This window comes from Rhinolophus ferrumequinum, chromosome 6 (genome assembly GCF_004115265.2).
Source record: "Rhinolophus ferrumequinum isolate MPI-CBG mRhiFer1 chromosome 6, mRhiFer1_v1.p, whole genome shotgun sequence".
NCBI classification, from domain to species: domain Eukaryota; kingdom Metazoa; phylum Chordata; class Mammalia; order Chiroptera; family Rhinolophidae; genus Rhinolophus; species Rhinolophus ferrumequinum.
In genome coordinates this window covers 38,285,854-38,300,208 of record NC_046289.1, presented here as the reverse complement: position 1 = coordinate 38,300,208, position 14,355 = coordinate 38,285,854, and the positions used below count along the sequence as shown (strand labels likewise).

At 31.2% G+C, this 14,355-nt stretch overlaps 1 protein-coding gene across 6 annotated transcripts in view; it reads right to left on the bottom strand.

Annotated features, from left to right (window-relative positions):
* WDHD1 (WD repeat and HMG-box DNA binding protein 1) overlaps positions 1-14,355 on the bottom strand; it is a 50,421-nt gene that overhangs the window by 22,709 nt on the left and 13,357 nt on the right. For all 6 annotated transcript variants that reach the window (XM_033109444.1, XM_033109445.1, XM_033109446.1 and 3 more), the window contains exons 5-13: positions 14,051-14,162; positions 13,827-13,877; positions 12,851-12,946; positions 10,238-10,330; positions 9,350-9,456; positions 8,987-9,128; positions 5,579-5,783; positions 3,084-3,271; positions 1,457-1,641 (exon numbers count right to left, since the gene is read on the bottom strand). In XM_033109444.1, coding sequence (XP_032965335.1) covers positions 1,457-1,641; positions 3,084-3,271; positions 5,579-5,783; positions 8,987-9,128; positions 9,350-9,456; positions 10,238-10,330; positions 12,851-12,946; positions 13,827-13,877; positions 14,051-14,162 — 1,179 coding nt within the window. The remainder of the gene's footprint in view (positions 1-1,456; positions 1,642-3,083; positions 3,272-5,578; positions 5,784-8,986; positions 9,129-9,349; positions 9,457-10,237; positions 10,331-12,850; positions 12,947-13,826; positions 13,878-14,050; positions 14,163-14,355) is intronic.

The following is a 14,355-nucleotide window of genomic DNA, read 5'->3' as shown; positions in this document are numbered from 1 at the left end:
GAATTTATATATCTAAGAATATATAGAGAAGTCAAACTTGTACATGGAAATCAAACTTCTAATTATGTAAGCTATTCTGAATTAGAGATACTAAGTCAACAGTGATTTATTTTAATAAACTGATTTAATTCAACGGTAAGTACTGAGTTGATTTTACAATGTATAAATTAGGAAAACAATTAAAATGTTAAAATGACTTGATAGACACCTGAAATTAATATAATATTGTATGTCAACTGTAACTGAAAAACAAAAAATTTATTTTTAAAAAATGATCTAATATAGTGTTTCCTCAGACTTTAATACATGCTCAATGACCTGAGTATCTTATCAAAATGCAGACTCTGATTCAGAAGATCTGGGGTGGGGTCTGAGATTCTGTGTTTTCAACAAGCTCTGAGGTGACCCATGTCCCACAGCTTGTGAACCAATATATCCAATCAGGAACTAATATATCCAATCAGAAGAATTTGAATTTCAAATCACCTGGGAGTTAGTAAAATCTATGATTACGTATATAAACATTATAATCAGGTGAAGAAAAGAGATCAGGAGAGAGCAATCTGGCTATAATATAAAAGGTTAATAAAATATTTGTTCTTCTTTAAAAAAAATATGGACTGTATTTACTGCTTTTCCATCATAATTTTTTGTCTATCTACCTACCAAAATATCTAAGTCTAAAATATATTAAGTAAAAAAAAAAAAAAAAAATCAGATGAATAGAACTGGTAACATTTTTTGGTGTGTTTTTCTTTTAAAGAGAAGTTTCAAATCTAATCTACAGTGACAAAAAACAAAAAACCCAAAACAACAACAAAAAGCCCAGATCAGTAACTGTTCAAAGCTGGGATTGGATTAACTGCAAAGGTGTATGAGGGAACATTTCTGAGTGATAAAAAAATATATTGTGATAATGGTTACCCGAGTATATATATACATATGTCAAACTTATCAAATTGTAAACCTAAAACATGTGTATTTTATTGTATATAAATCATACCTCGATAAGCAAATTTAAAAGGTGGGGATGGTTCATATAAATAGAAATCTAGAAGGATACATACACTGTTAACAGTAGTTATACCTAAGTAGAATTCTGGGGGTAACTTTCATTTTCTAAAAATTCTGCACTTGTTTGTTTAAAATTGTATTATTCTTATATTACTAATAAAAACACAATAACAATGTAAAAAATAGTCCCATTTGTTTTGCATTACAAATCACAGTCATGTCATTTTTACATAGAGAATGTTAACAAGGGGACAATTGTTAAGCAAAAACAGACACGTTCTGAGGTTTTATGAGTAGGCCAGTATTTGTACTAAACTCTTTTTTCTGAAATTCCACACTACAAAAAGTATCATTTTTTTAAATTAACTTTTTGTATTGAATTTCAACAATTATATCTAATAGTTCAACAGCTACAAATTCTTCCTACTAATCTCAAATTTACCTTGCTAGTTCATCAGTGCTTTCACATGCCAACAAAATAGCTTCATGGGAAAGATCTGCTACTGTATAATTCCAAGTGTTTGATAAGTGTGTTGCATGGTATATGGAGGTATCATGGAACTCCACATCTATGGCATTGTCTTGCTCATCATTATAGCAGCGAATAATTCCAATAGAGTTCCACACCTACAAACATGTAAGGTTAGATACAATCTAAGAAAAACTGAAGCCCCTAGAATCAGAAGGCTAAAGTGGTAGAAATCAACAAACATAATTCAGTCTGTATCAAGGTGTGACAGCTCATCTAACTCAAAATTGTTTCAGGTAACAGTAGTAATATCAGAGCTACAATAATTATTCTTTTCTTTGAATAATTGTAATGATTATCATTATAATGATTATCATTATCATTAAAAGAATAATTATCATTATAATAATTATCATTATAATTAAATATTATAATGATAATTATAATAATGAGAAGAAGATACATATATACTTATTAGGAAATGGAATATTTCATTTAATATTTTTAAATTATATGACTATCATTGAAAAAATACTTTATAATTGACCTTTGAACAATCAAACCATTAAATTCCTCAAAAGAAACAGTTCAAAACTTTATTTACTTACAAGTATGGATGTAAATGATAGCACATTTTTCTGTTACAAATAACTGGTTTATATTATAAGAATAAATACACACATTTTAAGGCAAAATAAATCGATACCATTTTGGAAAATATCTTCCCCTGATGTACACCATAGGCTCACACTAGGCCCTGGTGTTTCCTTTCCTTTACCACAAATATAACTTTATATAAATAAAACAGTTAACAATAACCAAAAAGACTTATTACTTGATGATGTTTACTGATGGCAAAGTTTTATTGAAATAAAACATCACCTTTAATATTTACATACAACTTATGCTAGGCCTATACTTTTCAAAAAGGACAAGCAAAGCCCTCAGTGGAAAACCTCAAATAACAAATAGAAATAAATAAACTTTCTTAGCTCTCAAACTTAAGACAAAAAGCTAATATAGTCATTCATCCACTCAGAAAACATAGATTTAATGCTTTTTGTGCCATATCTTCTTCTAAGTGGTATCAGTAAACCAAGCAGAAAATCTTTATTCTTGGGGAGCTTACATTCCAGTGGGGTGAGGTAGTGGAAAAGGGGCAGATAGTTTTTTTTTTCATTGCATGTAACACCTTCTAATATACTATCGGAGCTGCCTTCTAAAAAAACACTTTGTAAACTAGTATTTTGGAATCAGTATCATCTCCTATATAAAAACTCATATAATTTGAGAAATAAGGTTCAGAAGTATAGCCAAGAGATATTACAAGATACACAGTAACATTTACTTAGGTTCATTATATATCATTTTGCAAAGCAGAAATTTATTTAACACAATTTTCAATAATAATAAATAAGACTAAGGCTGTGAGTTAACCATAAAATAAATCAACCACAAAATTAAAATCAACTGAAGTGCTCCAGGCCAGTTAATCAAGTTTTTAAAAAATACTTTTTACCAAACAAATTAACTATAGTGAGATACAATGCTTAAAAGTGAGATACAACTAGTTAAAAGTTAAGTGTGGATCAAGGCTTACCATGAACCTGTGAGTCAGATGCAAGGGTGTAGAACCTGACTGAAAGGGCTTTTGCCGGGGGGTTGGCACAGGCCCATCATAAAATGGCCTTTGGGGTGTTACAAGTGGCAGATTGTGAATGCTGTCTGCCTCATCATCTTCCTCCTCCCCTTTGAGAAGACTAGAACCACTTTTTAGCATTGTAACACCTAAAGTACAAAAGATTATAATTAGAGAACCATAAATACCAATGACTTGGAAAAAGAAAAGCATTATGAAATCTAATAACCTTTTCCATTCATACTTAATAGTACTAAGATGCTACTTGCCTCTTTCACTGTATTAACATTTGCAGTGATGGTGCAAAAGCAATGAGGGGTAAAGCTGCTTGCGCCTCAGTATAAATCAAGGCAGGGGCACCAATCTGTATTAGCAGCCAGTGCATTGTTACCCACCACTCAACTGCAGTAAGAATATTACTTTTATTACATCTTGATCCTTGCATAGCTTTTTAAAAATGTTCTGTGCAAAAATCGGAAGTGTGCATCAAGAAGGATGATGGTTGTCTCAAAAAAAAACATTTGAGCAATGGAGTTATAAGCTGAACTGATTTTTTTTCATGAAACCATTTTCACTTGAAAGAATGCCAGATAAACTATGGTTATGCAGACTTGGGCATTCGGCAAACACTTTCTTGAAAATGAATTTAACTGACAATTTGTTGCCAATGATATTTGAGCTTTCAAGTGAAAATCAGAACATTGGAAAACTTGTATCTGCCACCATGAGCCTGACTGCTTCCTAATATTTAAAAACTTCTGATGAGATTGGTAATGATACTAACAAATATAATTTTGGATAATACATCAATGTTAGGAAGGTCTGCAAACCTTAGTGAACCAGTATTTTCCAAATTACCAATGCATGTTACAAAATCAAACACGGTAAAAGATCCATTTAAAGTTGAAGTTAGACCAATTGATTTTAATGTAATAAGAGTTGAAATGTTCATTGAAAACTTTTCAGATTTCATATTGCAAATAATCTTTAAGAAGCTTTCATTTGTTGAGTTTTGGTACCGCATCAAAGAACACCCACAATTATTTGAATAGGCTATTAAAATACTTTGTCCTCTTCAAAACTACATATTTGTCTGAGGCTGATTTTTCTTCATATACTTCCAGCAAAAACAGTGTATGGCAGTAGACGGACTCCAAGAGCAGATGCGAAAATCTAGCTGTCTCTACGCCAGACATGAAACAGATATGCAACTCAGATAAAGTAATGCCACTTTACTTACTTTGTTTTTCATAAAAAAATATCATTTCTTTACATGTGTTTACTAATACCATGTTAAACTAAATAAATATTTTTAAAATTTCTCAGTTTTCATTTCTAACATGGTAAATTACAATAGCTATAACTCCATAAACAAATGCTCTTTGGGGTCCTCAAAATCTTTTAAGAGTATAATGAGCTCTTAAGACCAAAACACTTGAGAACTGTTCTATAAACCCGGTATGTTTTAAATGCAGCACAATTTACAACAATACATTGGCATTTTACTTGTTAACATTCAAATGTGTTATTTCAGCATGTAAGTTCTTGTAACAGGTACTTTATTTGAAGGTGTTTAAGTACAATCTCAATTACTTTAACAGATACAGTACTATTCAGGTTATCTATTTCTTCTTGAGCTAGCTTGGTAGTTTGCGTCTGTCATTAATTTGTCCACTTCATCTAAGTTGTTGAATTTATGGGCACAAAGTTGCTCACAATATTCTCCTACTATCCTTATGATATTAATAGCAGTACTGTCTCACAGAAACACAATGTGAACTACCTAAGCAATTTTAAATTATCTAGTATCCATATTTTAAAACATAAAAAAACGGGTTATTAATTTTAATAATATATTGCACTGAAAACATAATTTCAGCATGTACTCAATGTAAAAAATGACTAGGGTATTTTATATTCTTTTTTTCATACTGTCTTCAAAAGTTGGTTGCATTTTACACTTAAATGACTTCTTAATTTGAACCAGTCACATTTCAAGTGCTCAATAACCACAGGAGGCTAGTGGCTACCGTATTGGATAGTGTAGATCTACAGGCTTTTTCATTACTTATATTAGTCATTTATGTTTTTCTATCTTGATCAGTCAGGATAGAGATTTATCAATTTTACTAATCTTTTTAAAGAAATACCTTTTGGTTTCATGGACTTTTTAAACAGTTTTACTGTTTTCAATTTCATTGAATTCTGGTCTTTATTATTTCCTTCCTTCTGCTTGCTTCGAGTTTAATTTCTTCTTTTTCTAGTTTGCTAAAGCACAAACTTAGCTCATTGATTTGAAACCTTTTCTAACATAAGTATTTAATGCTATAATCTCCCTCTACATACTGCTCCAGCTACATTCTACAAATTCAATAAATGACTTTAAATAAGCTTTCATAAAAAATTGAAAATATTAATTAACAAGATGGATCATCACATCCACAATCAATGCCTACCCACTGAGTTTTCATCGTCTTCTAGGAAGTGACTTCGCTGTCTAGGACGACCTGAAGCCAGCACGGTGTCATCATCATCATCATGCATAATGCCTTTCGGGAAAGAGGGGGTTTCGACTGCACTGTCATTCAGAAAATCACCAGCATTACTTGTATCGTCTCCATCAAAAAGGTCACTGTAATCTTTTTCCACTCTGCTAGATACCTTGAACAAATTAACACAAGTTAGAAAGTATTAGTGAACTATTTGCTCAATTACTCAAAAGGCAATCTTTTAACATGCACTATAAACTCTAAGCAAATGCCCTCAGAAGAATAATTTGTAAATGTATTTATGAGGGTTGTATTCACATTTATATAAGACCTATTACTTACTTTAAATGCTGATAGTCTACGGATGGGGCGGGAGTGTATGACAGACAGGTAAAGAAATACTATATATACCCAAATATAAAACAAAATTTTATTTCTCAAAAGTCATTCCCCAGAAAAGAATTCGTCTACAAGTCCCTAATCACAAAATATTCTCATTTACTTTTATTTTGAACAAAATACTACTTAAGTAAGATATATTTGCTTCAAATGATCTCAGTTAAAGCTAGTTTTATTTTTTGATACTTATACAAGTAAGCAAATAGAAAGAACCAACAGAAAAACAAAGAAGGCAAAGAAATTCAACACAGAGTTAATCATTGATTACCAGGTATATGAACATACCATTGCATGTACTGAATGTCACTATAGTTTGTGAGATAACTTTAAAAAGTGAAATAGTAAGCAGATACATTGTAGAGGTCACAAATTATTAATGTAAGATGAATGACAACTGTACAAATGTTAAGCCAATGGAAATTTATAGTTTGGTATAAAATTCTAATGAGAAAAACATCATTAATGGATTCAAAAGAGATTATCACAAAATCTTTTAGATGAACGTACATATGATTGTGTTCTGGAAAACTGATGTTTAACAAAATGAGTATAGAAAAAAATACTTCTAAATTCATATATTTAAACACATGATTTGACATGAGTAATTAAATTAATAACTACACACTATAAGAAGTTATAACTATTTCACTTATAGTCCTAAAAGTTTATGTACTCAAGCTGGTCAAGATTTTTTTTTGGGGGGGCGGGTAGGTTTATTATTGGAAAATGAGGGTTTTGCCTTACATATATGGTGAGGGCCATAAAAATGTTGTTGTGACAGAAATAAATACTGGGAGGAGTAAACACAGAAAGGAGAAAGTGGTTAATTCTGGGTAAAGGGTTAAATGTTTTATAAGAGGTGTCCTTTGAACTAAAAATTATTTCCCAATTTACCATTTGTTTTTATCAATGTTATACATGAATATAAATTAGTCAAACATTGTTACAACGTTTATTTAAAAATGAGAACAGTCCTCTGCAAAGCCTCTGCTCTTGTTTCTTTTGATGTTCTCCTCCACACTTGTAAATATTCTAGTGCTATTTTTTTATTTTAATCATTATTTACTTAATAGATCCTAATTTCCCTTTATTAGGGAAGATGAGGATTTGGTGCCATTTCCTAACCACTCCGACTCTCATGTATACATGCACACTATTCTCTTACCCCAATCTTCCCAATATAGATATATTCTCATTTTGGTTGGATCCATATACAGTATTTAGATTATTATGACCATGTATATGCTATTTATGGCCAAATAAAAATAATAGCAACACTTATGAAGTGCTATGCTAGAGACTTTCCTAATTTTTTATACATAATTCATTTATTCCTCACAGTAAATCTAGGTGGTAGGCATTCCTAACCTCATTTTACAGATGTAGTACTATACTCTTTTACATCTTTTGTTTACAACTTTTAGTTTATCCTGGAGTTAAGAACTTTCCCTCTCTTTAGGGTTTTTTTCCTTGGGGAAATTCCCCAAAGATGATTCTCCCAATCTCCTGTGTGAAAAGTGTAAGACTGGTTAACAATGCTGAGAGCCAAATATAGAAAGTGAGCTGGGAATTTCAACATTTAAGTATATACACTTTCATTTAATCCTTTTCAGTGCAATGCTTCTGCTTCACCCAACATCACTCAGCTGTACACAATGTCCCTGGACCAAAGACCTTCTCTATTTTACCTTTGTAAAGAAATCTCCAGGATTCTGCCATAATGTGTATGGGGGTGTGGGAGGGGAGTGTCCTAGCTCTGCATACTGATGTTGAGACTGGAGGGATTTACTTGCTTATTAAACCAACCCTCCTGTTTTCAGCCCCACTTCTAGAAGTACCAAGTGCCACCAAATTCTGAATCTTTGGCAAACTTAACTGCACCCCAGCTTTCCTCCATTGAGGTCTTAGCATTCAACTTTTTGAGATGCTAGTTTCCAATCATCCATCTATTTTCCAGCCTTCAAAATTTTGTTAGCCTTATGGGAATGTGCATTTTTAAAAATTCCCTTAGTGTAGCTTTAAGGGGGTTCAGGTATCTGAGCAGAAATAAATGCATATTGAAAGCCTGTGATCTTTAACTGGAAATCTAAACCAAGACTTGAAATATGAATGGGTATATGTGCCAGGCAGGGAGAATGACAAAAACCAGGAGGTATAAAACAAGGTGGCCTGTTTAAAGCAAGCCTTCAGTAAGGCTGCATGGCGAAGCCTAAGAGGTATATGGGTAGCTCTAAGAGTTAAAGTTAATTCAGAGCTGAAAAAGTTTATAGGCAAAACTAAGTTACAGTTATTAACTTTAATTTTTATCTATAAAACATTTATAGGCATACCTTGTTTTATTGTGCTTCATAGATATGGAGTTTTTTACAAATTGAAGGTAAAGACCCTCCATCAGCAAAAAGATTACGACTCACACGGAAGGATCAGGTGAAGGTTAGAATTTTTTAGCAATAAAGTAGTTTTAAGTAAAGTATGTACATTGTTTTTTTAGACATAATGCTATTGCACACTTAATAAACTACAGTATAGTGTAGTGTAACTTTTATATGCACTAGGAAACCAAAAAATTTGTGTGACTAACTTTCCTGTGAGCTTCACTTTATTGCAGTGGTCTGGAACTGAACCTGTAATATGTCTGAGGTATGCCTGTATTTAACTAACAATCTCCTGAACACCAGGATAGTAAAATAGTACTTCACAAAGGTACTCCTTGGAAAGTCAAGGAAAGTCCGTCAATAGGCATTATATGGAGGGAAAAAGTTTCTTAGCAAAATATATTTGTGAAACATTAGGTTAAACAAGTTTAAACTGTTTTCTTTACAAAAGGATCATTAATGAGCATCTAACATAGTAACATGAATTGTAATTTTCCAAGAAAATAATACAGTCTGTGATGTTTTCCAAATCCATATTTGAAGAAATTGTTCTACCATATTATTATATATGTTACAAATGTCCTACCGTATTACTTATTACCTTACTGCTTGGTATCTTTCTATTGGGGTTGCAAACATTCTCCAGGAGCCCTAGATTTCCTTCTGCATCAGTATAAGCTATACGACTACAAGTAGGATGCCAGGCCAGGCCACAAATTGCATAACCTTTCTCGTGTTTCACCCTAAAAATTAAAAAGCAAGTTCTTCAAACACTGTCTAGAAAAATATGAACATACATTTCTTTAGGTAAATTTTAGTCAGAAAAATTTAAATGACTTTTGACAAACGAATATGTATATGTTTGCATTTTGACAATCTAATCATTACAAATCTGAAATGTTTCATACGACAAACAAAAATTTAATTGAAATAATCAAAAAAGACAAGATATATTGAATCGTACCTTTCCATGCAATCTTTGGTTTCCACATTCCAAATTGTAATTAAACCATTAATACTTCCTGCAGCTAAATATTGCCCACAAGGAGACCAGGTTACTACATTAAGGGTCTATTAAGAAAAACAATTAATAAATAACAATTTTGTATAATTTGAAATAAATATTCACATTACCAAATTCAAACTTTTATAACCCTTATCCTATGTATTCCATGTAACTTTAACTTTGATGACATACAAATGGCAAGACAAAGTTTGCTTACTTCTTAACTATTTTTTTCAATAATTTTCAGCTATCACTAACAGCTATTACCTTATCATGAGAAAATTATACTGACACAATTTTAAAAGCAAAATCTAAAAAAATGTTATTATCCTGGAAAGAGAGATAACATAAGGTATCCTCTTGGCAGTCATCATCAAGATGAAGAGAACTAGTAAGTGTAGTGAACCTTAGTAAGCCATTGCTGACTTACTGGGCCCGTTTCCTTAAATGCAAAATGGATGTGAAAGAAAGAGAAAAAGAGAGAGAATATATAGACCAACAACCTTTTCTGCTCTAAAATTCTAGAGTCTATGATCACAAGTCTCAGTAAAACTCACTTAATAAAGGTTAATTACTGATAATGTAAGAATAACTTGTTCTAATACTATGCTATGGTTAAATTTGACCTCTTATAAATTAAAAGATTATCTTAATCAAATTTCACAAAGAAGGTCAGATAGGACCTAACAAAAACCTATCTATTGCTGAGAAGGCAGAAGGTGGACACACACAAATAGTCTAGAATTGTTCCCCATTTCCAACAATATTTAACTGCAACCATATTTAGGCAAAGTATGCATTAAACATTCCCTTTACCCTACTAAAAGTGTCATTTACAAAACCTACCTGAGAGATGAAATTATCTGAAAGATCAAATTGATTACTCCAAGTTTCTCTTCTATATAGCTTAACAGATTTTTCCACAGGAACTGCTAGTAACTATTAGGAAAAAGAAACAATTTACACAAAAGTTTATATTAAATTAAATTTAAAGAAAAAAAGCAAAAAAATTCATCTAAATAAGCTTATAAAAAAGAAGAGCAAATTTGTATTTTAACTGGCAACAAACAAGAGTCAAAAAATTACTTAAAATTCTGATAAGCAGAGAATGGGTAATGACCACTCTATTGCTTGCACTGAAAAACACAGTACTTGAAGTTACTAGTATTTTTATTATGACTTCTTAAGAAATCTAAGCCGTTTGAATCAGAAAATTCATCTAATTTACTGGAAGGAAACAAAAAGAGCCAGAATACTTTGAAAATCTAAAAAAAAGGAAATTTATCTTCCTATGTATTCTTCCAAAAAAACAGATTAGTAGAAAAAACAAAACGGTATATTCTTTCTGTTTTATTAAATATGGTTTATTAAAAAAAGTTTTATTTACATATAGGAAAACTATGTTCATTTTAAAATCACTCAGATTAATTAATGTTTTACAAGCAAAGAAATAATACATACTGGATTTCCCAACAATTACTTTAATGCAGAATGTACGAGTATACTCTAAAAGTTCACATGATATAAAAGGGCATATTTTAAAAAGAAAGTCTCCCTCCCATACCTAAATTCTGTACTTCCCAAAAGCAAATATAAGAAGAATAGACTATACAAGAATGGATACATACATATATATAAGCACACACATACACACAGACACAATTAATACACAGCATTCTTCTATACGTATTATTCTACAGCTTGACGGTTATTTAATGTATCTGAAGCTTATTCCATGTAAGGAAATACAGAACTATACCTCATTCTAACAGTTGTAGAGTGTTCCATTTTCAGGGATACCAGTTTATTTAACCAATTCCCTATTAATGAACATTTTGTATGTTTCCAATCTTTTGTTACTATAAACCATGGTGCAACATTTTCGTTATACATACCCTATAGTGCATATGTATAAATATGCTTATAGGATATATGCCTAGTAGTACTGTTGGTCTTTTATTTTGATAAGACTGACCACACCCTCTTCAACATAGTATATAATCAAACTTTTGATCTTTGACCATCTGATAAATGAAAAATAGACTATCACTATAGCTTCAATTGATATTTTTATAATAGTATGAAAGATAAATATATTTTCACATCTTAAAAGCCATCTGTATATCTTTCACTATATAGTGTCTGCTCATGTCCTTGTCCATTTTTCTATTGGGATCTGAATGATTTGTAAGAATTCTCTGTATATTAATGAAATTACTCTGTCATATTGCTTCAAACACTTGTCCCAGTTTGTCGTTTGCCCTGACTCTAAAATATTTTCTAACATACAAAATATTTACACTTATAGTGCTGAATTTATTCATCTTGTTTTCTGAAAAGTTTCACACATACAGAAAAGTTGAAAGAATATAGCAGGTATGTGAATCTTTATGGAGATCACCTTGTGGTAGGAAACCTCCCAAGATGGTTCTCAATGATTCTCATCTCCTAGTATTTATGCCCTTTGCCAACACATTTACTAAATCTGCCTCTCTCCACCTTTACCATCACTAAATTCCCATATATATTGGATCCATTTCTCTGTTTAATAGATAACTGTCTATTCATGTGTCAGTAACAAACTTTTAATTCCCATGATATCATAGTACTTTCTATCTGACTGGATTAGACTTCATCGCTTTGCTTTTTGAAGACTTAGTTTTCCAGGTAGACTTTACAATCAGCATTATTTGGTCTCCCCATACATCTTACTGATATTTTATATTTGAATGTTGTCAAAACTATGGATTGGGAGAACTAAATACTTATATCAAAGATTCCTTTCTAAGAAGGGGATATATTTTTCTATTTAACAATTCTCCTTTAACCCCTCTTGATAGCATATTAAAATTTTCTTTATATACATCTTTCATATTTCTTACTAAGTTATCCCTAGTTATTTTATCATCTTTTGATATAAATTTTTTTTGAAAATAACAGTATGTTATTTTCTCCCACCATATTTTCTAAATAGCTATTGTTTGTATATAGGATTGTTATTGGTTTCAAATATTAATTTTGTTTACAGCTACCTTACTGAACTTTCTAATTTTTCCTCCAGTTGACTTTCTTGGCATTTCCTCATAATAAGAATTTCATTTGTAAACGAGCATTCTCCTTTCTCCATTCAAACCTCTCATAACTTTCTATCATCTAACTGTATCAGCTAATACCTCAAAAATGTTGAATACACGTGATAAGATCAAACATAACAAAACTGTTTCCACGGTCGTTCCATTAAACATGAATGTAAAAAGAATAAAATTCATTCATGTAAAATGTACTTTTTAAAAGTTGAAATGTTTCTTAATGCATTCCAATATTAATTCGTTGGCTTGGGATTCTAAAACTTATAATCCAAATGAAAGAGTTACAATTTAAAAACTATTTTTACATTCAAAGTTGACAAGAACTAGAACAGGTAATTTTTAAAAAGGTTGAAAAATAAGAGTCACTTACCTTCCCACTTTTCGGCTGCCAAGCAAGTCTGCAGATTGATTTTGCATTTATCACATCATTGCATTTTTGTAGCAGTGGCCAACTAACAGAACATGTCTGATTTTTTAGAAAAGAAAATTTATTTCCCTTTATGAAAATTCCCCCCAAATGATATGCAGAACTGAATACATTTAATAGGTCGATTCTTCAAAAAAGCAACTTAATTTAATTTCATCTAATTATGATAATGTTTTATTTAGAGGTATAAAGAGCACAAGTTTTAAATAACTAAGAGTACTTCCTATGTAGAAAAGCAAACAATATACTCATTGACTAATCACACACAAAAAACCTCCAATATATTAAAACCTTTAAGTGTCTATGAAAATGAACTTCAGAGTTCTACTATAAAATGTTACGGTGTCAAAGTCAATCCTCCTAAATAGTTCAAGAATGAATGGAACAAATTGTGGCTGCTGAGGTACATTTGTGGGGATATTTTTCTCATCAGCCACATGTCTAGGAATGCCAAGGCCTCTCTGATTGCCTGAGGAAGAATTAATTGTTCCCTCAGCCAATCTGGACAATACCTTCTTCACATCTCCTTTAAAAATTTTATCAGGCTGGGTTAGAGTAAGTTGTTTATGTGACTCTCCAAGTCAAGTGTGGCCCATGCTTTATTTTATTTTCATATTCTCATCATCTAGGGTCCAACAGATGGTAGTTTGCAAATATATAAAGACTGAATATCCCCTATTGATTTACAAAACCTAAAAATGAAATACAAGTCTATTGTTTCCCTTGTGATTAAGTAAAGGAGCAAATAGCCTTCAACATATTTATTTTTGCATTAGAATCTTACGGAATTTGATTAAAAAAACAGTATTTAATGCTACTCAAAAGAAAAAGAATTAATTTGATCAAATACTACAATACATAACACTCAATATATGATGAAAATGGGCAAAAAGATTTAAATACAAATTGATGAGTTTACCTGATCTGAAATTTGCCAAACTCTGACAGATCCATCACAACTAGCTGAGGCCTGCAGGAATAAAACAATAGATTTCTCTATAGTTGCAGACATAAAACTATATGGAAACTAGTTCAATTAATAAATCAGTATCTTTTATCAACTGCGTGAAATTTTCTGCTAATTCTTTGACAATTTTAAGCATAGTCAAGAAAAATGCAAAAAGAGAGGGAAAAAATTATTACCAGAAAGATGTCCTTAGGATCAAAGGAAAGACTTAAAACAGGGGCATCATGTCCTCGAAATGTTTTCTGTTGACTGCAATCCATCACATCCACAACTTTGACTAGAAAGTCACTATGAACAATAAGAGTAATGTACACAAACAAATGCCAATACAAAAGACTCTCCTAAAAACTAGGGCCCAAATATTTCAAAGTCACAAGAATAAATGTCATACTTTCTTTATAGCAACTTGTTAAATTTGACACCCAAATTTAATGACTTACCCTTTTAGATTTGCTCTATAAAGACGCTAAAAACACAAGAC